This window comes from Microtus oregoni, unplaced genomic scaffold (genome assembly GCF_018167655.1).
Source record: "Microtus oregoni isolate MIOR12 unplaced genomic scaffold, Mior012 000095F_ref0000231, whole genome shotgun sequence".
Taxonomy (NCBI): domain Eukaryota; kingdom Metazoa; phylum Chordata; class Mammalia; order Rodentia; family Cricetidae; genus Microtus; species Microtus oregoni.
In genome coordinates, this window is record NW_024544708.1 from 1323521 (window position 1) to 1348176 (window position 24656).

The following is a 24656-nucleotide window of genomic DNA, read 5'->3' on the forward strand; positions in this document are numbered from 1 at the left end:
AGCCACCAGCCTAAAACAGCCTCCAGGGAGTTGACTAATGGGAACTGCATTGTTGAAGGCTGAAAGCTCTAACACAGGTGATGAATGGGATGTTACCTGATCTCAAACTCTTAATTCGACTTAAAGACATCCTTGGAAGCAATGAGACTACGTTTGGCTTTTACTCTTTTATGGATGCTCCCACCAGCATCAAAATGTTGTGGCGTGTGTGTGTGTTGTGTGTGTGTGTGTGGATTTTGTCATCATTTACTTTTAAAACACAAATTTGAATTATCTTATATAGTATAATTTCATCCAAAAGCTCAGGTTGCAGATCTGACCTGTCACTAGTTGGTTCTTTTGGAATAAGTATGAGTCTTCAAAATTTCCCTTCCAGGTGCAGGATAAGCCCAGCAGGTTCGCTATCTGATAAAGCCAAATGGTGATACGTTGGGGGTGGTAAGCGAGTGATTAACATAGATACTTCTAACCGAAAGGGCTCACAAGGACCTCCTGAAAGGGATACTCGAAAATACTGGTAATGTGTTTGGTCTGACAGACACAGAAATTTTCTGGGTGGAGAGCCTTCAACAACAGGACTGAGGAGTTTGTTTTTGTCTATGGTCTTTAAGAGCAAGACAAAGCAAGTGACAACTGCCTGGAGGAGCCTCCCGGTGAAGCAATGGGGAGAGCTCCAGGTCCTGGCTATTGAACACTAACCTATGTGTATCAGAACACAAATGCAGTCCTAATTTAAGCGTGATTGCTGGCAGTTAGGTTGGTAAATAGCCTGCAGGTGCCCTAATAGTTACTGTGAGCAAGGAGAAACACACACACACACACACACACACACACACACACACCAAAAAACAGAATTACAATAAAATATAAATTTTACTTTATATTTAATCATTCGTAGCTTTTTTGTTCTCTTAATAAAACCGACAAAATTATTTTAAGACGTTGTTTGATTCATCGTCCATTTGCACCAGATACAGAAACCACCAGTTCTGCCCAAACCCTGGTTCCATGCGACTGCTGCCTTCCGAGCCCCACTAGCGGCCACACGGCACAGCGGAGTGGCAGAAGCGCGTCCTGCTTCCCGGGCGCGGGGCTCGGGCACAGCGGCGTTCATGCCCCTTGCAAGCTGCAGACCGAGCGGCCCAGGGAGCTGGCGGCTCCCGCTCCTTCCCGACGCTAACAAGCCAGCTGCCGCCGCCGCCGGGGACACTGCCGCCCCGTGCCTGGCGCGTTCCAACTCCTCCTCGCCGCCCGTGACCCGGGACAAACTTCTGGTTGGGGCGCGGTCCCTGTCCCTGAGGTCAGCGTGGGAAGCCCCAGGCGCTGCTGGGGCGAGCTAGGGTCGAGGGTGGCGTCCTGGGCGGTTGCTCCTGCCCGCTGGGTCCCGCCCGCGTCTTGGCAGTGGCCGCCCCACGGAGCCCGCAGGCGCCGCGCAGGCCGAGCTGGCCCCGGGCCGGGGACACGGGCGCTCGCGCCCTCTAGCGGGCCGCGGCGGCTCCGGCCCGGCCGTGACGTGGGCTCCTTCCAGCCGGCCTGCGGGGCACCGCCAGTCAGTCGGGGAGCAGGAGCCCCGCGCGCAGCCGGCGCGGGCTTGGCCATCAGCGCGCCGCCGTCCGAGGTGGCTGGCGCTGCGGGAGGAGAGGCGGCGGACAGCGGGCGCGCGATCACGGCCACGGCCACCGCCACGGCGCCGCGGGCGGCTCGGTCCCGATCAGGGGCAGCGCTTAGGCGGGCGCAGCGCCGGATCCCAGCGAGGATTTGGGCTCGGCGGACGCGCCCTCCGCTCCCTCTCTCAGCGACGCCAGACTCCGAGAGGGGGCCAGCAGGAGGGCAGGAGGGCCCAGAACACGGTCCCCACGCCCGGGAACCGCGGGACTTCGGACTTGTGCAACTGTTGCCACTTTGGGGTCTGCTGTTTCGCTGCTGTCGCGTCTACACTGGCAGCCTGCAGCTTAGGCTCGCTTACCGCTCGGCTTCCCGCGTCTACCGGCCGCCGCCGCCCCGAGGCGGCCCGGCGTGCACTCAGGACCATGAGGACACTTGGGACTTGCCTGGTGACTTTGGCTGGACTTTTGCTAACTGCCGCCGGGGAGACGTTTTCAGGTAAGCGGGCCGCTCCTGTAGTTCCCGGGGCGCATGGGACGTAGGCTACTCCTGGGTGGAACAGTCCGAGCGAGCTTTGGGGCCGGGCAGGAGCGCGCTGGACCAGGCATTGCGTAGCGGGTGAGCCCGGCTAGCGGATGGCCAGAGGGAAAGCAACCACCGCCGAGCCCGGGGGCCCGTGCAGCACACGCAGGAGCCTACAGGACAAGCACAGGAGCCGGGACCTCCATCTCGGCGCCTGTCACCTTAGGGCCTGGACTTGTTCTCGGGGCTCCGGGTCCCTGGGCGGCTGGGGCAGGAGCGGCAGAAAACTTTGCTTGAAGTTCCCAGCTGCAGCCGCCTGGAGTAGGCGCTGCGCGGGCCTCACGACCCCGGTGGCGGCCAGCATGGGCTGCGGGTGCTAAGCTGCGCCCGTGGCGATCTCCCAAACCGGGTGGTATAGCGGGCAGTCTCCTGAAACCTGACTTCCCTGCTGCCCCCTGCCCGCCCGGCGCGGTGGGCGACCTCAGCGGGTCCCCGCGGTTGCGCGGGCTTCCTGTGCCAGCGGTTCCCTTTTTGCACCGCGGGAGGTCTCTGCGACCCTAGAGGAATTGCAGCTCCCCAAGCCCTGGCCACTGTGGCTGGGCGCCCGGACCCCACCCTCGGCCTCCCTAACAGAGGGCCGCCTGGGCCTTGGCAACTTGCTAACCCAGCCGAGCTGCGTGGGGGTCCCAGCTGAAAGGAGGGGATGGCAGTCTGTACCAAGCCAGGCTCAGGCTGCACACAGCCAGACATCGCGAGCCCCGAGGAGCTCTTGGTGGAGATAGAGAGGGTCGTGGACACGAGTCAGGGGTCAGGAGCGAGACCGAAGCTGACACAGAGTCCCAGAGCTTAGTTCTAGTATTTTCTGTCCCAAGAGGACACACGTGGATGCTTGGCAAATGCTGACAACATTCGCGCAGTTTGTCGTGTTTATTAGTTTCATGAATGTCCACACACAATGGTGGCAGTGCAGTTTTGCCTTTTTATTTTAATGGAAATGATGCATTTAACCTTGCCGACTAGGTATAAAATGGGGTTCCATGTCTTTTCGGGGGGAGAGGGCTTTTTATTTTTTTTTTTTTTTGGTGAAGGTAACTTTTATTAAAGTAAGGGGTGCGTTTTACAAACATTAAAGCAGCATAGACCTCTGACTAGTGAAAGCATGAGGCTTGACTTTCTTGGCACCCTGGGATGTTGGTGCTTTGTGTTTATAGGCATAGAAGGTTGTGTCAAGCTTGGTACTGAGACCCTCGAGCGCAGTTGGTGGCAGAGATGAAGGGAGCTGACCCTTAGCTGTGCATTGAAAGAAATCCAAACCGCCAACTTTACTAGAGAAATGCCGTTCCCCTCCCTTAGTGTCTCCTTAACAACATGAAAATTGCGCGTGCTGAAGAGGCGTTAATGTACGCATGCACCACTGTCTGATGGAAAGTGGATACAGATTTTGGCTGTGTTCTCTTATTAGCGGGTGTGTTGGTTTGGAAGTCTTTTGACTCGTTGGTATTAAAAGCTGAGTTTGAAGGTCTTGTTTTGTTTTTCTCTTTACGAGTATGCCTAACTCTCTTTTAACCTTTATGCTGTGTCAGGTTTCATTGTGATGGAGTTTTAAATTCTGTCTAAGGTGGGCAAAAGTATTAATATGGCTCATGGGTACTCTTCTTAAATATTAATCGACCCTTCGAATCAAGCTTTTGCTAACATTTATCCCGGTTTTCCTTTTGGAAAAAAATTGCATTTCTGTTTGTGGAATTATACGTCTGACTTTTCATTCTTACTTGGGAAGTTAGTTATCCTGGCATACTGGTGGGGAGAAGGGAGACAAAGGGCTGCATACAAATGATCGTTTAGAAACGTGGAAAATCTAAAACTCTGACGTTGGCAAGGTCGGTCCCTGTTTGCAAATATTGGACTTGTTGCTGCACATCGAATGTCTCACCCCCCCTACACACGTTAGCTTTTGGAAAACACAGAGGGCAGGAGCATGCTGCCCTGGGAAAGCGATGGTTGTTGGGTTTGTTTTGTGCATGTTGGGAAGATTCCTTTCGATGCAGCGACACTGGCATTTCCTTCCTCGTAGGGTTCTGCTGTAGCTGGCTGCTTTTCACCTGATTTGGGCAAACAATGAGGCGTCCTTAGAGCTAGACTGTAAGCTCCTTGAGGACAAAGCGATCCCTCCTGCTTCTGGAAAAGACTGAACTTTTGGACCTAATAGCAGGCGCTCACTACTTATTTCCTAAGTTTAGTGCGCATCACAGTCTTTGGCCTTTGGCAGGCTTTGAACTTGTGTCTGAAGCGACTGGCCCGAGGAGGAGGGAGAGATTGATTCTTGAAAGGCAGACAGACATTGATTGTAGTCAGGGGCTGTGATCTTGCCCAGGGTGCTCGAAGCCCTGGGCCCTTGCCCTGCTACAATCTGAGCTTACATTTTTTTCTCGGTGTCCATCTCATGGTTTGGAGTTAAGACTCATTATCAGTCATTTATAGAATGTAGAAATAGAAGTGGGCTAGGCTTGTATGTATGTATGTATTTATTTATTTATGATTCCAGGCATCAGAAATGGACTCAGTAGAAAGTAAAAGAATTTAAGTTTTGGGCCTATGTGGACTTTTATAATCTGTATGTATTTCACTCGAAAGGTATTTTTCCATCTTCACCCTTTCAAATTGTTAGACAAAATCAGTCAAGTTAACTGTTTGTCTTCAGGCTTAGCTTGTTTAAAAATATCCTCTGCGAAAAGACACCAATAAAGGCACCCGGAGAGGTAAATAACATTGCATAAGCAACTCTTTTTCTGTGGTGAGGAGCCCAGCAGTTGGCAAGCTGTTCCACTTTGACCCCGTTTTCAAAAGCCAATTTGTCATAAGTGTTGGACAGGGAAGGCTTTAATTCTATGTAGGAGGGAGGCCAATGTGTGAAGCCTAGAAAGATCTGTTGTACAGAGACAGGGCCAAGTCGGCTCTCTGCTTCCCGTGTGGGGAACATATTAAGTCAGCATAACTTTGTTAACCGTGGGCCCTCGACAAAAGAAGTTTAGTTTTGAGCCTTTCAAGGATGCTAGTGAGGAAACCGTGGAAAGCTGACTCCAGTCTGGGTTGGGTAGTGCTGCCTACTATTCGTTTCTCAATGTGGGTAATTCTGCTCTGGTTACCTAAGGCATTAGCACCAGGGCAGCTATGCAAAGGGGGGTACTTGAACTCTCTGTTCAGCTTCTGCAACTCCTGTATAAGTAGAAAGTGGTTTCAGAATGCAGCCTTGCGAAGGGCTGTTTGCCGAGTGGCTGCCGTTCTGTTTAGCCGGTTGACACGTCTGTCTTTTCTAGATAACCGCTGTCATGACATCTTACATTTTTGTGCTGCCTTCACGGGATAATTGATAGGAAGAAATACTTCAGGTTTCAATCAGTGAGCTGGAAAGGAATATATGCCAGGAAATTACCATAGCGTTATATTCTCGGTGTTATGTGTTTGTGGAGAGTTGCTTGAGCACAACAAATTGTTCGGATGTAGAAAATTACAGGTTCTAGTCTATATTGTGTAGGGTTATTTTATGGGTTTCCAGATAAGGAGCTCCTGACATGGGGGAAGTATGGATACTCGAACACATTGCTGGAGTATTTCTGAATGATTTTTCCTTAAGGAACCAGTGATTTTAATTATGCCTTCAGGTTACATAAACCATATATGAAGGAATCATAGGCTTTAGATTTGTTAGAAGTTGGTCTACCAATATCAACATATCTGGGACAATTGTCTCCTAAAAGCCTTGGCTATGTTTAGTGAAGTCTTTCACAGACTGTAGTAAGTTCTTGGCATTATTAGGGTGCCTGCCTCCACTCTGGTGAAACAGCAGTGTTTTAGATTAATATTCTTTGCTTTGAGATTTTTGTCTTAGCTTTCATCACATTTCCTAAGATGGTATATTATTTAAATACTTGAAAATATACTTCTCCATTTCGGGAAGGATGAGTTAAATATACTTTCTCTATTATAATGATTGTTTTTATGGTATGTGCCTCTTATATATATGTGTGTGTATGTCTGCCAGTGTGTATGCTGATACCCAAGGAGGCCAAAAGGGGTATGAGAGCGCCCAAGAACTGGAGTTACAGATGGTTGTAAACCATCTCATGTAGGTACTGAGAACCAAACTCAGATCCTCTCTAGAGTGCTTCTAAACACTGAGCCATTTTTGTAGCCCCATGAGTTAAACACTTTTCATTTTTTTAACAATTTTCTAAATGTAAAACATTCTTAAGTGACATTTACTATTCATTTTCAATCCACTCTAAGATTCCTAGTTTTGAAAACCAACCTTTCCCCCAGTTTTCTCATTTTCATGTCTTTCTGTGTTCCTATCTGTATGAATACAGCGCGGAACTGCTAATAGGCTTATCTCATAAGCCAGGGAAGGTTTAATTACGGCCGACTTTCCACCTCACTACTGAAACGTCTTTAAAAGATACAAGCTGCTGTGAGCCCTCTGCTGTAGGAGGACGCAGCCTTTCTGGTACTGTACGAGTTGTTGTTAGTCGTCAGAAAGCAGTGTTCATCATATAACTTTCATCAAGAGAAAAAAAAAAGCCACCAGAGGCAACCAGACAGGGCTGTCTCTGTTGGGTGGGGAGAAGGAAGGATGTAGTCCCCAAGCTTCCTGCCCCACAGGGCACCCAATTTCCCTTTGGTGGGGCGGCTGGCAAGTCCAGGGTATAATTAAGGGCCTGGGAGTGTGAGAGAGAAAAGTAAAAGCAGAAAAGCGGAGAAGGGAAAAAGTGTTTGGTAAGATGGGGAGGCCCTGGGGAGGATCTGCCTTTAGGCTGTTTCTGTTAAGCAGGAACCTAAGAGAAGAGGGTTTGTAAGATGGGAGAGATGCCACCCATAACGACAAACGTCACTCCTGTGGGGACCTGGGAGGACCCTGCACCCTCCTGCCTTTCCATGGCTCTGGGATAGGTGTCTTGAAACTCAGTGTGGGCAGGACCACCTAGGTCCATTGTTTCCAGAACTGCTTTCCTCAGCCCAGCGACGTGGTTCTGATGGCCCTTGCCATAGAGCAGGGGTCCCAAGAGCATCTGCAAGTGATCTTGTCTTGTGGCTAGAGTTTGAGACAAGTTGTTTCAACAGAGAGCATCCTAAAGTGTGGTCCATGTACCGGTGGCGGCAGCGGCGGCGGCGGTGGCAGCAGCATTCAGGTAGTCCCCAGCTCTTCCACCAGAAGCCCTGGGGTCAGGGGCCAGAATTCTATTAGAAAGAGTACTCCAGAGTAATTCAGTGGGCCTGGGGATCTAAGAAACATGATGGTAGAGGAACCCGGATGATCAGACTCCTCCCCTGACTGCGACGGAAAGAGAACTGGGGCTGGAAATATAGTGAGCACTGAATCCTTTCTCCTACGCTGCATCTGCTCCATGGGCATCCGGATGTGGGGTGTGACTGTTGTGCCTGTTACGTGGGACCAACAGTGTGACATCAGATAGCAGGCTTCCTCGGGGCAAGACACTAGACCCTGCCAGCCATGGGGTTGAAAAGAAAAAGGGGGGGTCGAAGAGATGGCTCAAAGGAGTCCCACATTTTTATTTAATGTAAAGTTTGAATTAAATTGCACTGCCATGTCCAACCATGAGGCCCTTCTTCAGGTTGGAAGTGGATAGAAGATACTAACATTTGTTGGATTTGTCTAAGAAGGAGCCAACCTAATGGACGTATTAAAACTGTGCCCTCAATTCAAATAAGTATTTATGGCTCACTTGCCGCTTCCATGACCCCTTGGTAGGATCAGATAAGGAAGAGCAGTTGTTACACTTTAAAAAAGTTGTCCAACTACTTAGACTTTCCAAATCCACCAAAATCTCAAGAAGCAGGGACCTCCAGGGCAGAGCTGTGAACCTGGGATTTTTTTGGAAATATACTTAGTTTCCATAATGAAAACAAAGGGCTCTTGTTTTCATTTGAAGTGTAACCGTGTGTATCTGAAATCAGCGCCTAGCTTTCTGTTGGCACTGGGGACCGCAGCTGCATCTCCATGGCATTTAACAGGTAAAGGAGAGGGACCACGCTGCTGCCTGAACACGTTCAGTGGATGTTTTCTCAGAAGCCGAGGGTTTGTCAGGATCTAAGCTGTCTCCTGCTGCCTCTTCTCTTGCCGCGATCTACTGCTTATCGCTAGTTTTAGCTGTTTCCTCAAACCCACCTGCCTGAGCCACGGAGGGGCTTCCTGGACTCATTCATCTACGGCTGAAGCAAGAGACAGTGGATCCCTACCTGCTTTATACGTTATCTTCTCACTCTCCGTTAGAAAATTAAAATCTTCTGTGTAAGCAGCTGTTCCTTCAGTGGCTCTTGTCCTCAATGTTGTACTGTCCCTACTACGTGTACTACGGTAGTACGCCTGTAACGCAGAGCCTGCACTACAGGACCATTCACGAGCCGGGCAAGGGCCTGGAGATTTAAACACACAAAGACACACAGACAGAGGCACAGGTCATCCTTGAAGCAAGAATGCTCCCCTTTATTGTGTACCAGAGCCCTGCTTAGCTTATATAGAGATCCTTATCTGATAGCCACGCCCCAGCCAAACCCACCAGAAACCACTCCCCTGCCTTCAGGAACTCCTGAGGGTCTCCTGCTCAGAGCAGCTACAAACACAGGAAAACAGGTTGTTTGGCTCAGAGCAGCTGCAAGCGTAACAAGTTGTTTACAGGAAATTCAGGGTCTGGGCCCACAGCCCCCACACCCAAAGACAGAAATGATGCCCACTCTCCACTTGCCTTTGTAACTGTCTGATATGCTGAGTTAATCTCTATAGAGAGGTGGAACTGAGCAGAAGTAGGCATTGGTAGGCAGTGGTACACAGTAGTAGGCAGTAGTAGTTCTTTGCAAACCCAGAGTTCTTGCTAACCTCTGGAGTTTAGCAGAACCCATGCTGTGCAGACTGTGTGGGTCTGTGGCACAGCTGCCTGGATAGCTGTCCGTCCATGAGCAGGTGCTTATATACGGCATTGTGGATTTTGACAGTTAGGACGTCCCAAAAGCTTGCTTGGAAATCGGATCTAGCTATTATCCTGTTTACCACCCAAAGCCCATGAGTCACTTCTGACTTTTTTCAGGAAGCTCAAGCAAGGGACCGTAGAGGGACAGGAGGATATGGCTGTGCTTCCTGTAGGACTGTGGATCAGATTATGGGATGTGGCCTCCCAGCCAGGGTGAACCATGACTTCAGGACCATCAGGAGCTAATGAACAAGGGCAGAGGAGCCAAAGACCTGCTTGAGCAGAAGGCCCCAGAACCTTCCTTGGATGAGGAGGCCACTGCTTAATAGTGATTATTTCAGCCTGCCACAGCCTAGGCGACAGCGAAACATTCACTTTTTCTGAGCTCCAAGGCAGAAGAGCTGATAAGACATCTATTTGTGTACAGATGCGTGGACATTTTTAATCACTTATTCAATATGCAGAAAGCAGATTTATTGCAAACAATCAAAAAAAATGTTTCGGCCTGGCTTCCTGGGGCCGTCTGAGGCCGCATGCATTTTCTGGCTTCGCCCTGTGGAATCACAGGGGCGTCACAGGTGGGCTTTCACCGGGGTCCGAAGGAACCGGGCCACTCTCAGCGTGAAGGGGTCCTCTTCGTCTCTCCTCTCTTAACAGTTACGTGCCTGAAATGCATGCGCTATATGTCCTGACTAGATACACAGTTATAAGATGGTTTAAAGCATTTCTTTGAAATAAATACTGCCAGTGGAATCGGTCACATGACCAGACTGTGTTTAACATGTAGTTCAGTGAATGTGAGCTGGAGCTTCCCTGAGAAGAGAGAGCTAAGTCATCTCAGCTCACTGTGCCCCTTCTCTTTGTCCCGACAAGTCTGACATTTTTAAGTCTTTGGGATAACCTTAATTAAAGAACCCGGTGTTGCTACCAGTTGATGAGTGTACAAAGATTCTCTGATCACTAAATAAAAAGTAAAAAGAGGCACCTTTTGGTAACTAAATATACAAAAGTGAACCTGTCGTTTTATCACATATGCTAAAGATTTATTTGAAAAAAATTAGAAGTAGAATGTTGGTATAATACTGATCACTAAAAAAATGAAATATCATGCCATAGAGTTATTGCGATCCCCTTTCTGGGGGATTTGGCTTAGTTGGTGGTATATTGAAAGAGCTGTACTGATGGACTGGCAGAATGCTTCACTCAGGAATTTGCTTGCCTCATAGCACAAGGACCTGAATTTGATCCCCAGGACTCACAGGGAACGCTGGGCTTAGCGGTGCAGTTGTACCGCAGTGCTGGGGAGACAGATAGGAGGATCCCTGGACTCACTGGTTATCTGGTCTAGCCTGATCAGTGAGGTCCAGGCCCATGAGAGGGCCTGTCTCAAAGGAAGCATTCCCAAGGACACCTGAGATCATCCTCTGACCTACGCGTGTGCGCATATAGACACACACATACACACACACCACACCATACTCAGACACAGGGACAGACACACACACGCACACATACGCCACATCATACTCACATACACGGACAGAGACACATGCACACATACACACATAAACACACACCATACCATACTCACACACAGGGACAGACAAACACACACACACACACACACCACATCATACTCACACACAGGGACAGACAGACACACACACACACACACCACATCATACTCACACACAGGGATAGAAACACACACACACACACTACATCATACTCACACACAGGGACAGAAACACACATACACACATAAACACACACCACAACATACTCACACACAGGGACAGAAACACACATACACACACACACCACACCATTCTCACACCCAGGGATAGATATACAGCCATTATACACACAGAGACACACCGCACCATACTCACACACAAGGACAGAAACACTCATACACACACACCACACCATACTCACACACAGGGACAGACACGCATACACAGACACACACACACAACATCATACTCACACACAGGGACAGAAACACTCATACACACACACCACACCATACTCACACAGAGGGACAGACACGCATACACAGACACACACACAACATCATACTCACACACAGGGACAGAAACACACATACACACACACCACACCATACTCACACACAGGGACAGACACGCATACACAGACACACACACAACATCATACTCACACACAGGGACAGAAACACACATACACACTACATCATACTCACACACAGGGACAGAAACACACATACACACTACATCATACTCACACACAGGGACAGAAACACACATACACACACACCACACCATACTCACACACAGGGATAGATATACAGCCATTATACACACAGAGACACACCACACCATTCTCACACCCAGGGATAGATATACAGCCATTATACACACAGAGACACACCGCACCATACTCACACACAGGGACAGAAACACTCATACACACACCACACCATTCTCACACCCAGGGATAGATATACAGCCATTATACACACAGAGACACACCGCACCATACTCACACACAGGGACAGAAACACTCATACACACACACCACACCATTCTCACACCCAGGGATAGATATACAGCCATTATACACACAGAGACACACCGCACCATACTCACACACAGGGACAGACACACACACATCACACACACACACACCATCACACACACATGCACACACAGAATGCACACTTGCCCATGCACTTGCACTGCAGACACATGCACGGAGGGGGGTGCAGTTTTGTAAACAAGAGGAACCATGGCACCACCAGCGAGAAGGTGTTGCTGGGGGAAAATGTGCGCTGTCTCTGCCGCCCTTCTCAGTCCCGGGACTTTCCTAGTTTGCATTCTGTTGCTATGGCCAAAAGCAGCCCAGAGAGGAAAAGACTCATTTGGCTGAAGGTCACCGTCAGTCATCTAGGGAAACAGGGCAGGAACCCAAGACAGGAACTGAATCAAGAGGCCCTGGAGGAACACTGTTTACTGACTTGCTTCAACCCAGATCCCAGGACATCACTCACAGGGGCTGGGCCCTGCTACATCAATTAACAATTAAGAAAACACTTTGTGAATGCAGATATAGGCCAATTCTTCACTTGAGGGTCCCTGACAGCCCAGATTATCCATCATGAAGATGAAATTAATTTCACCTCCACAGATCTCCGACTGGATCACAATACTAGGCTTTATACGCTAACCCCTTCCTTCAGTGTCCCGTCAGGCAGTGATGCCATAAACAGAAGCCGCATGGACAATAATCGCAAAGCTTGGTGCTCTACTTCTTTGACTGTAAAGTGTGTCTGCTGATTAGAGTGTATTCCCACAAGGGCCCTGGCATTCAAGGGTATGTTCCGGTCTATCCTAAGGCACAAAGGCGTGACACCTTCGCACGTCCACCACGATGGTTACAGGCAGCTTCGCAAGGGGAGAGCATAGGAAATTTACCGAACTAACGTTTGTGCTTACACAAAAGCTTTCAGCTTTCAGGGAAGTCTGCCCATTTTCCAGCTGAGGTTTAGGGAGTGTGGACAGCCATGTAGAAACTCTAGCGGTGATATATGTCTGTCTGCCTTTTTCTTGGCCTTTAGGTTTGAGGCAAGGCTCTTTGGGAAGGAAAGTTGGGGAGGCAATATGGCTGCCTAGGACAGGAAACAGTGTTGTAACACAGATGACATTTCCCGTGGTGCTAAGATAAGGACCCAAGCTCCTGACCCCGTCTCAAATGGAGTTATTCCTTTGTCCAGTTACCTATTCAGATTTTTTTTGTGTTTATTTGCTTGCTTGTTCATTTATGTATTTACTTATCTTTATTTATTGTATATATGTATATTGTGTGGGCATACTACCATAGTGCATGTGTCTGAGAACTTGTGGGAAGAAGTTGATTGTCTTCCCAACATGTGGGTCCTGGGTGGGACCACTGGAACTGGCAGCAGGCACCTTTATCCGCTGAGCCACCTTATCAGCCTGGAGTTGAGTTCTCTTCACAGAGACAGCTAAGGGAATTTGAGCAGGGTCTTTTTACTGAATTTCAGTCTCCTCTTCTGAAATAATCCTTGTAGGATTACTATAACTATGCCACCGTGTTAGGGACGCTCTATGCGCGCGCGTGTGTGTGTGTGTGTGTGTGTGTGTGTGTGTGTGTTAGTCAAGATAGGGCATTGGTCTTGTTGTCCATTTTCTATGTGTCTCAGGGGTTTATCAAACAATTTTCCTATTTCTGTAGGCAAAAAATGGCAGAATTTTGCTCGCCATTCTTAGGGCTCAAGCTATGGGGTCTCCACCCTTTCTGAACCTTTGGTGGCTGTGGTTCCAGTATCTGGTTATGTGCCATGTAAATGCGTTTTGTGGCTAAATATATTTTGTCATATCAGTTACATCTCAAGTCCCTGAAATTAGCCTCGGAACAGGCACTGTGGAAAGCCAGCCCTATTGAGGGCACAAGGACAGAAGTAGATGGCTACCATGGAAGATAGTGATGAGCAGGCACTGCAGAGTCACCTGTGGTGACAAAAATTCAGACTCCTGGCCTGATGAGGCTCATTGATCTCTGGAGCAGAGCCACAAAAAACAGAACAGCTCCCCCAGGCGCTACTCAGGAACAACAGGGACTTGAATCCATGGCCCCTATACAGAATTAACCACAGTCTGTCTCGTCAGTGTTAAGAAGCATCTGAGATTTACTATAGGAATTTAATAGCCCAAACTCATATGGCCCACCCATGTGTCTGAGTGCGTGTGCCCGTGTAACATGAAGTCAACACTCTCCTGTGTCAACAGAGAGAACTGAATTCAGAAGCGTGTTATTTTGCAGAAACAGTACTCCATGTATGATGTCCCTCCAGTGAATATGGTACCGTTCTGGACTGTGGAGGGTATAGTCGGAAGGAAAAGACACTTGAGGGTTATCAGAACCCTTGTGGTTCCAGCTCTCTCTTCATTTCCCAATCTAAGCTGTCTCTGGAGGTGATTCACTCAGGGATAATCAGGAGACAAGATAATCTGCGGAGGATTCTGGGATGGCTGCTTCCCTGCACGCACTTCTTCATCTCATGCTCACTGAAACATGTGGACAGGGAAGGAGAATTTGCCCCAGGGGTCCCCTAAGGAAGCACAAAGGCTCAGCATTTTGAGTTCCTCCCTGCTCTGTTCAGACACTTGAAAATGTCTTTTCCTTGTCATTTTGGTCAAGGAAGAAAGCAGCTTGTCAAAATGTGTCTCTAGCAGAGGTGGGCTCATTAAACCATCATCCCTATGGCGCCCCTAACAGCCCATCACCTTGATAAGCTGGCCTTTTTGCATTCAGATGAAGGTGTTTGATCCAAGGACCTGTAAGAGATCTCTTCCGTTGTTTAGAGAGTAGGAGGATCGCCGGGTACTTCTTAGTTTAGCTTGTCTGAAAGTACAGCACAGGGGAATGGCACCTGGGCCACTGGGTCATTGTTCATCGCTGAGATTGCTCCAGATGTTGAGAACACTGGGACCCTGAAGTGTCTGATGGAGCCTGAGGTGGCTGGTGAAGAAAGGGGGCGCTGCAGCGGGTGTGGGGGATTTGATGAACACATCTGCCACAGGCTGGAACTGCTAAGTGCAGGATGCTTGGGTGTTTTTCTCTGCATTGGGCAGCGCAGTCTCTAGTCTCAGGTGCCTTCCAAGGGCCCTGTGGCAGCCGGCCTATTTAGGGCTGTGACTTTTAATGTAAAATTTGACAATATAGATCAGCCTTAGTTCAGAGGCTTAGAATGGACGATTGCTTACTATATATTGAACCCATGTGATGTGGTAGTATTGTATGATGAAACTTTCCAATGTGGGGATGAAACCCACTTTTGTGCTAACCCCGCATAGGGAACCCATGGCAGCCCCAAGTACGGATACCACCAGAGTCCAACTTGGTGAACCAAGTAAGTTTTATTGGGGTTGCTTACAACAGTATGTGTGAGGGGTTACTTGTAGGAGCAGAAATGACTCAAAGGCAGCTGCATCACCCAAGCCCACCCCAAGATGGGTGACAGCTCGCAGCGCTAGTAATCTGAGCACACCACACAGCCTGCAGGTGGCTTCGCAGGTTGGAGCGTGTCCTTTCCTGGTGCCTCAGTTCGTCTAAGCCTCTGCCAGGCAGCCCCGCTGGTTTCTGCTTCTTCCAGGCAGCTGGTGTGGTCTTGGAGTTTCTTTTGCCGCTTTTCTCCTCTCTGCACTCTTTGGCTTTTTCCTCTGAAAGGAACTTTCTGCTTTTGTTTACTCTGGAGGGGCGGGGCCTAGCAAATCTGGTCAGTTTCATGGAGTCCTTGAAGCAATATTTTTAGTGGTTTATCTCTCTCCTTAAGAACTTCCCTGCAGGATGGAATGTTTTGATCTTGGAGGAAACTGTTACCTAACATCTAGGTACCAGGCTGTGAGGGTAAGAGATTCTCAAATTTACTGGAGCTTTGTAACTAGGAGAAGTTTGTAGAACCCCTGGGGATCTGAGAGATCCACCCCTGAGGTCTTTAACACACCCCTTGTGTGTGTAATAGAGTTGAGTGTGTGTTATAGAGCTATGTGACTCCACCCTTGACCAACGTGGGTCACATGATCTGAGAGCATATGTGATGAATCACAATGCAGGATTCATGAGGACAGTTACCTTTTCCTGGGTATGTGAACTGTTGAAAAAAAAACAACATTGCAAGGGTAGTGTGCTTAACATGATGTTGTGGTGGTGTGTTATAGACCTCAGTGTGTGTGTTATAGAGTTAAGTGTGTGTTATACACCTCGGTGTGTGTGTTATAGACCTTAGTGTTTTATTTGACCTCAGTGTGTGTGTTATAGAGCTGAGTGTGTGTGTGTTATAGAGCTGAGTATGTGTTATAGAGCTAAGTGTGTGTTATAGAGCCGAGTGTGTGTATCATAGACCTGAGTGTGTATAGTATAGAGCTGAGTGTGTGTGTAATAGAGCTGAGTGTATTGTGTGTTATAGAGCTATGTGGTGGTATATTTATATCTCTATGACCTGCTGGGGAGATTTCCTTTTGGACCTTAGTTCTAAGACAAGAGTTTCTTCTTGGCAAGTCTTTACATGAAATACCCCCCCACCCCCCAGTTGCCTCCTCTTGGGTGTTAGGCACAGGTTTAAAGGCCTGTTTTACTGTGGGGAACCATTTTCACCATAAGGAGCTGATCCAGCCCCGCTGTCCCACTTCAGTGACAGATCACAGGAAAAGTCATATGAGCAGAGCTGCTCCAGACGCCAACTCATAAAAGGATCTTTTTTTCTCTCTGCGATATTTCTAGAGGGTTAGCAAGCAAAGTCCCTCTGACTCCAATAGGAAGCCAGTTTCCACACCCTGATGATACAGATGCACCCTGTGGTTGGGCTGCAAGGAAAAATTGGCTGTTCTAGTGGAAGAGAGAGGATAACATCTGAACCAAACCAACCGAGCACCCGATCTGTCCCCCGCCTATTGATCCTGGTTTCTGGATCCTCTCCCTGGCCTAATTCCTCGTCTCCTCTTCATTTTTCTCACCTTATTTTAATGTACTTTTCTTATTTTATATCTCATTATACTTATTATAAATGCAGTAAATCTTTTGGGAACTGGGTGGGGGTGGCAGAGAAGGAGTTCAGGCTTTATCATTCATTTGAATCATTATTCTAAATGTAACTCCTCTGCTTCTCTGCTCCCTCTCCCTCCTCCTCCTATTTTCTGCATGCGTACATTTCCTTTGCTTTTCTTTTCTTTCTTTCTTTTTTTTTTTTTTTTTTGTCAAGACAGAGTCTCTTTCTGTAGCCCTAGATGACTTAGGCTTTACTACATAGATAGGGCTGGCTGTGAACTTGTGGCACTTCTGCCTTTGCTTCTTAGGTGCACGCTTACAGCTCACTAGAGCTAGAGAGCACAGAAGCAGGCACAGAAGTCATAGCCACTGTAGCTCTCAGAGTAATCATGTAATCGATCGAGGTCGTGGGCTGGGTGTGGTGCTCAGTGGTGGAGAACTTGGCTGGCGTGAACAAGTCCCTGGCTGAATTTTTAGCACAGAAGAAAAAGAATCAAAGCTTCTGGTTACGTTTATAGGATGGGAAGCTATAGAGATCATCTGATTGAACAACATTTTATGCAGACACAGTAAAAAATAAAGGCTCTCTGAAATGGAAAGAAGGTAACATTGATTGGCTATCAATGTGCAACAAACTAACTACCCATAGACTTACCAACGTAAGTCACCATCTGCTACTTAATTGTTTATATTGCCGTGTGTGTTTGTGTGTATAAGTGTATTATATGTGTGTATGCATGTATATGCATGTGTGTATGTGCATGTATGTAATTGTACGTGTACATGTGTGTATGTCTGTGTATATATATTATGGTGTCTGTGTGTACATATGTGTATGTGTGCATAAGTGTGTGCATGTGTGTATTTGCATTTGTGCACATATATATGTGTAATTGCCTGTGTGTATATGTGTGTATCAGCTGATTTAGGATCCTTTCCTTCTGATCCCTTGGGCCCAAATCCCCTGCTCTTATCCCCATTCTGTATGTCATATTTTTTTAAAGGTAACATATTTATTACAGGAAAGAGGAAGGGAGAGAAAGGGAGAGAGAGAGGAAGGGAGAGAAAGAGGGAGAGAGAGAGAATGTCGTATTTTAAAGCTGTGTTTGGTATCATTTTCATGTTAAAAATAATTTAAAAATTGTTGTAGCCCAGTACTGTAATGTACTTACTGCTATTTTACAGTCTCTGAAATAGTAAATTAGAAAGATGATACTTGGCTCTTAGCAAATTGAATAAAATTAATTGAATAGTGAATTCTTTATATTTTCATGAGCTAAGAAGGGCAGAATGCTGTCTGCTCTGTGGTTTTGTAATCCCGTGTGTTTTGCATCTAGCTATCTGATCAAAGCAAAATGTTCTGTTCTATTTTCTTTTACTATTGCTGTGATAAAATCCTTGGACAAGTGAAATCTAAATGGGACAGGGGTCCATCCTGGCTCAAAGTTCAAGTGTATCGTCTGTCACCTAGGGGAATTCAAGGCCAAAGGAGCTTGAAGCCACCCGCGGATCTACGGTGAGGGACAGAGAGAGACAGATGCCTGCTGCTCAGCTTTTGTTCTCCAGTTACACAGTTCAGGATCCTAGCCAGGGAATGGTGCCACCCACAGTGGGCAGGCTTCCCACCTCAATGAATGAAATCAAGATGACCTCCCCATAGTCATGTCCCGAGTCCATCTCCAGGTGACTCAAGAGTCTATCTAGTTAGCTATTAAACCAGCCATATCACATGTGGAAAGCCTGTGCTAGCGGTTTCAGTGGCCAAATGCTTTATGAGACAAGGAGATAGATTGTCCAAACGGTAACGTCCTTGCTGTTCAAGCATGAAGATGTGTATTTGTTCCTTAGAATCCATGTCAATACTCCAAGTGTGGTGATACATGCTTACAGTCCCAGTCATGGGAAGACAGAGACAGGCAGATCCCCAGAGCTCGCTAGCCAGCTAGTCTAGGCTTCTTGGGAAGTTCAAAGCTAGTGAAAAGCCTGGCTCATAAACCGGGGTTAGTGGTGCCTGAGGAATACCACCTGAGGTTGTCGTCTTACAGGTGCACACATTTGTACTGACACACTCACCCATTACACATGCACATACACTCACATGCACACACAAACACACATGCACACACATACTCACATACACACATGCACACACACAAATGTATACACACATGCATACAGACATGTACACCATGCACATACACACCTTCATGCGCACACATATACATATGTACACAGGTAGCACATGGTATAATTTAAGTGTGTTTTTTAAGACTTGACTGCAGGCTGAGCTGAGCAGGCCTAGGTGACTGGAGACTCAGCTCTCACGTTCTTTAGTAAGTGGAATGTGCATCTGTACTTGAGAGAACTGAAGACAGTCTAAGGCCAGTGTCTGGGGAAGGCTTTCTGCTGCAAGAGTCTACAAGCATGGACTTCATTCATTTGAACCAGTCTGTTGTGGAATTATTGGAAGAATGACGTCAGAGTAAACTGCATTGGTGAAAGTGAATATTGAGCAAGTATTAGCATCTTCAGGACGAACTTAAAAGTTTTTATTAACACGTACTAATTGGACATGTTAATGGGATTTGGTATGCTCTTTCCATACATGAATATGCGTTGCATTGATCAAACCCACAGTGAAGTAAAAAAAAATGGATTTAGGCTTTTTACTAAAGCGCCTTAAGCATCATCACCAATCAGTGCAAATGCATGGATGGGCTATTCCCGAGCCAGTGGGATAGAGCACAGTATCTCTTTCTCATGGGGGATGCTGACCCGAGGGCTGGCAGTTGGGACACTAAGTCCTGTCTGGTTCTGTCGCCGAAAACCAGATCATCTGTGTCAGATCTTCTGACCATGGCTCAAGTCAAGGAAAAACAGTCTAATATTTTGAGTACCTAGAAACATGAGGCTGAGATAGGTAACCTGGTCTCAGGTGTGCGACACTGGCCATGTGTGGCCACGGTAACACCACATCTCTCGATGGCCTCGTTACTTGAGGTTTCATTTTTGGACCACATCTGCTCCTTCTGCCACCTTACCCAGTCTGCTTTTAGTTTAAATCAATAATCCAATAGCCATTACTGTCCATTTTTTAAAATAAGTGAGAAATTGCTGTTTGGTTGGCATATTTTCCTTTCTGGGATGAATTTTGAGTGCATATGAGTTTTGAGTTTTGTTTTCTGAGCAATCCCTCCTACCCCACGATTCCTTCCTCATTTTAATCCTCTGAAATGGAAACAGTGGGAAGAACTCACCGAGGAGTGAGGGAAGAATATTCGAGAACAAGCCACCATCTCTTACCCAAACAGCTCCCATCACAGATTAACTGTGCAGTGACACAGGACGAAGTCTTTCCATCCCACAGCCAGCGCCCCTTCTGAGTGCCCTACTTTGTGAATGCTGTGTTTCTTCCTTGCATTGAAGATCTGGGTGTCTTAGATGAGCGTTTGCCTGGGGATTTTATAGCAAAACTCAAGAGGCATGCAGGCTCCCTGCCTCTTCGAACCGTGTAGATGTGAGAGCGAGAGAGGAGGCAGCCCCTTCCCTGCTGATGGCACAGCGCACAGCGCATAGAAGCCCTCCACGAAGCAGGGGTGCTCTCTGTGGTCAGCTCCATAGCTCGGAGGTGGGCAGTGAGGCATTCATGCGTGTTCAGTACTGTTCACAGGAAATACAGGATAAGCCCCTCAGCCTGTCTCCTTATTTATTATTTCGTTCTATAAAATGAGACGCTTTCTCTGCCAGCAAATCTTTGAAAGCGTCTTTCACTTAGAGTAGATGCCGGAAGGGAAGTCTCTGAAAAAATGAAGGAGGGAGCAAACTTTGAATAGTTTTATCTTTTTATTTCCAGTCTTAAAGAAACAGAAGAGGGGGTTGTATCTGTTTCCTCCTTAAGGACACACCCTCAGCCCAGACACCTTTTCATCCTCAGTGCTCAACAAAGACCTGGCCCCTGGTGGGCGTGTTTGCTCCTCTGTTTGAGGATGGCTTTGCGAGGAGTTGGGGAGTGTGATTCGGAGTGGGGACGTGGTGGGGTTTGTGTCTGCCCCATTCTCATGCCTGAGATGTAGGTCCTGATCTTTTCCCTTCCATTTCTCATCTCCCTGCTGCCTCCTCCCTGTAGCTCCATCTTGAGTAATGCATACATTTTAGAAAGTGATGAGCACACGGGTATCCATAACACCACGCCTTGCTAGTCCCCTTGGAAGCATCATTGGGTAGACGGCTGTCGTGTCATTCTCTTCTGCAGTTTGTGGCTGGGACAGTGAGCACTGGTCCAAAGGGAATGGCGTCGTCAACAAACACCTCACAGTACTGAGTCTGCTCAGATGTTGACCACTGCTCTGACCACTCAGCAGAGCAGTGCTATGCTGGAATAGTCCAGGAGGACTAATAAGTGCTCACTAGATGCTTAGCCTTCCATTGTCTAAAGTGGGTTTGTATTGCCTACGTGGAGGCTCAGTAACCCGTTACCCCCCCCCCCCCATTTCCAAAACTTGGATATAAATTCAGAAGCCAGCAACTGACCAGCATTAGGCAAAAAGCAAGGGGCAAAGTTGAGATTTGAACTTGATCAACTCAGCTCTGATGGGGCTCATCTATAATACATGTCAAGCATCCCCAACTAAGAGAACCCAAATCTGCAATGCTCCAAAACCTGAAGCTTCCTCTTAGCCCCAGCATGATGCCACAAGTGGACGGTTCCATTTGATGTCTTGCGGTAGACAGTTGCTGGAATGCTCGTACATTAACTACCGTGTAAAGTTACCCTTGTGACCCTGTGCAAAGCAGGGTTATGAAACAGGTGACTTTTGTCTTTAGACTCAGGCCCTGTCCCCAAGGTAGCATTCCTGCCTGGGGATTTTGGGTAAGGCTCACTGAGATTCACATATAGTATTTATGCTCATTAATCAGAGTTAGCTTGGCACTGTGTATTTTATAAGCTTCGGTTGCCTTTTGTGGGTCCTGGATCTTTTTGTATGTTTCCCCTTTAATTGGTTGGCCAAGGGTCTTGTGAAGGCATATGGATAGCATAGATAGAAAGGGTATTGCCACCTGACGAGCAGGCACAGGACCTGGGGGCACACCAGCTTTCCGGACACTTGCTCAGATGGGTCTCTCTGTTTTGCACGACGACCTTCAGGATCTTGCTGATTCAGGATACCCTGGATTCTCATATCCAACTTAGGCGCTCTGGTCAGAAGCAAAATGGAGTGGGCGCTGCAGGAGGGATCTTGCTCTTTTTATTGTTGTTGTTTTTGTTTTGTTTTGCTTTTTTCCAGACAGGGTTTCTCTGTGGCTTTGGAGCCTGACCTGGAACTAGCTCTTGTGGACCAGGCTGGCCTCAAACTCACAGAGATCTGCTTGCTCTGCCTCCCGAGTGCTGGGATTAAAGGCATGCGCCGCCGCCACCTGGCAGCACTTTTAAAAACTAGGTGCTCTCCTGACACTGATAAATTCTCATCCAAAACTGTCCTTGTTTGTCCAATTCAGAAGGAGACGAGTTATGCTGTGTGCTAAAGGCTGATATAAAAAGGTTTGGAGGAAGGTCTTAATGACATCCACTAGAGAAGGGCGCCAGTTACCGGAGTGTTGGGTGCATACTCTTGTTTGTCTGTGCTGCACGAACATGTTTTCATTTAACTGATATAAACCTTACCTCATTGATTTCTCTCCTTGAGCTGCTTTCCTATTTCTCCAGAGTTGGATTCTATAACAATATGCCTAAGCTCAACAGTCTTTTTTTGGTTGTTCATCAAACTTCTCTGCAGCAATATATACACGTGTGTGTGTGTGTGTGTGTATGTGTGTGTGTGTGCATGTGTGTATGCATGAAGCTTTAAGTGGTAAATTTTATTCAACTGAGTCCTCACTAAATTTATTACTATACAATTGGATTGTTGTTAAAGTTTATTAGGAAAGTGTTTCCGAAATCAATTGAGCTTTCCAGGAATCAGCTGCTTATCTGTGGATGGTTTTATTTACTGCTGGAGCTAAACTGGGGTTAGCACAGATTCAACTTCCAGTTTCATGTTTATAAACAAGTCTGAGAAATTTTGCTCACGCACACAGGCAGAACGACGAGGACTCCTTTCGGGAGTTCTTTGAATTCTTTTTAGGTTGCACACCTGAATTCATATTTTGATCGAGTACCAATGATTATGTTTTTATCTTTTATTTTGTGTGCATGCATGCAGTGTGTTCATGTGTATTTTCACATGAGTGTTTGGGTGTTTGCCTGTGTGTGTTTGTGTGTATGTGTTTGTATGTATATGTTGTGTATATGTGCTTGTATTTATGTGTCTGTGTGTATGTATGTGTGTGTGTGTTTGTGTGTATGTTGTATATATGTGTGTTTGTATATATGTGTTTCTGTGTATTTGTGTTTACATGTGTATGTTTGTGTGTATGTTGTAAATACGTGAGTTTGTATATATGTGTTTGTGTGTATTGTGTTTACATGTGTGCACACATGTGTGTTTGTGTATGTGTGTGTTTGTGTATGTGTGTGTTTGTGTGTGGGGGGTGGATCTGGAAGTGGATTCTGGGTAGCTTTCTCCATTGCTTTCCATCCTGTTCTTGTGATGGAGTCTCACTGAACCTGGAACTCACTGTTACAGTCAGACTGGCTCTGCTGTGAGCTCCCCACAACCCACCTCTCTTCTCCTCCGGTGTTTGGCGATAGGTGCCCGTGACTATTCCCAACTTTTATGTGAGTGTGGGGATCAACATCAGGCTAACCATGCCGGTGCAACAAGCTCTTTCCCCACTGACGTATCTTCCCACCCACAAGAATTACCTGGGATGACCCATAAGCTGACCCTTGCTTGGGTTCATCATCAAAATTGCTTAAAGCGAGACGCCTTGGAAACCAGCTGTGTTTTTTAAGGGGTTTCTTGTCCAGGCTTGTGTGTTCTTCTCATTTGTAGCAGCCTAAGCCAGGAGCTTTGCCAAGATCCGCCAACGGCTGTTAATTGCACCTGCTATGTTTTAACTTAAGCATACCTAGAAACAGCCGTGAAAACAAAATAGTGTTAATTTCTATAGTCAATGTGTATTTCATATCTGCATATGTAACATCTATGTATTATTCTGAGCTATTTCTATCCTATACAGAAAGAGAAGATTTAGACTAATCAGTGACTAAGAGCTATCTGTCATGTGACCTGAGGAGCCCAGCAGTTTGTATCAAAGCTGTCAATCAAAGAAGCCTTGCCGTCTACTGGAAAAGGTCTATCTGAGTTTTTAATTTCAATTTGCGTCTTTGAGGAACCAATTCTAGATGCTAAGAAGAAATGACAGATTGCTTACAGCAGGGAAGTTGGTTTTTAAAATAGTGTGGTTTTGCAGGATTATATTTTGTAATGATTTACAAAAATCATTCCGAATCTGCTGTTTCTCATTCGTCCTTACGAATGCAATACTGTGAGCACCAGGACATAGGCACGGCCAGGATGGGGAGTGAGGGACTTGCTGCTGCTTGGGAAATGACTGAGGGTGTGTGAGCGTTGGGGTCTATGGGATAATTCAGTGATAATCATGTTCATGGGCCATTGAGACAGCTCAGCAGGTCAAGGTGCTCGCCCCCAGGGATGGCATTCGGACTTCAGGAACCTTGTGGAGGAAGGACAGAACCAACCGCTGGACATTGACCCCCCTTCCACCAAGCACAATGTCATGTGTACACCCTTCCAAGTTAGGAAATGTGTTAACATTTATGAAAGAAGAATCATGCTTGTAATTGCAGAAATAACTACATTGACTTTTACAGACTTAAGAATCCAGTTATTTTTGTTATTCCTATACATTTATACTGTGTGTGTGTATTTGTGCGTGCGCACATGCATGCATGTGTCTCCACATGTGGGCATGCACATGCAGGCCAGTAGTTGACACTGGGTATTGTCCTCAATCATTCTCACTTTCTATTTTATTATCTGTTTGTTTGTTTATTTATCTACTTATTTGTTTATTTGAGACAGGGTCTCAATATGC

At 47.0% G+C, this 24656-nt stretch overlaps 1 protein-coding gene across 8 annotated transcripts in view; it reads left to right on the forward strand.

Moving 5' to 3' along the window:
* Window positions 1-1486: 1486 nt before the first annotated feature.
* The window catches only part of LOC121442760 (receptor-type tyrosine-protein phosphatase mu), a 695160-nt gene continuing 671990 nt past the window's right edge, over window positions 1487-24656 (forward strand). For all 8 annotated transcript variants that reach the window (XM_041644372.1, XM_041644376.1, XM_041644373.1 and 5 more), the window contains exon 1: window positions 1487-2103. In XM_041644372.1, coding sequence (XP_041500306.1) covers window positions 2031-2103 — 73 coding nt within the window. In that variant the 5' untranslated portion in view covers window positions 1487-2030. The remainder of the gene's footprint in view (window positions 2104-24656) is intronic.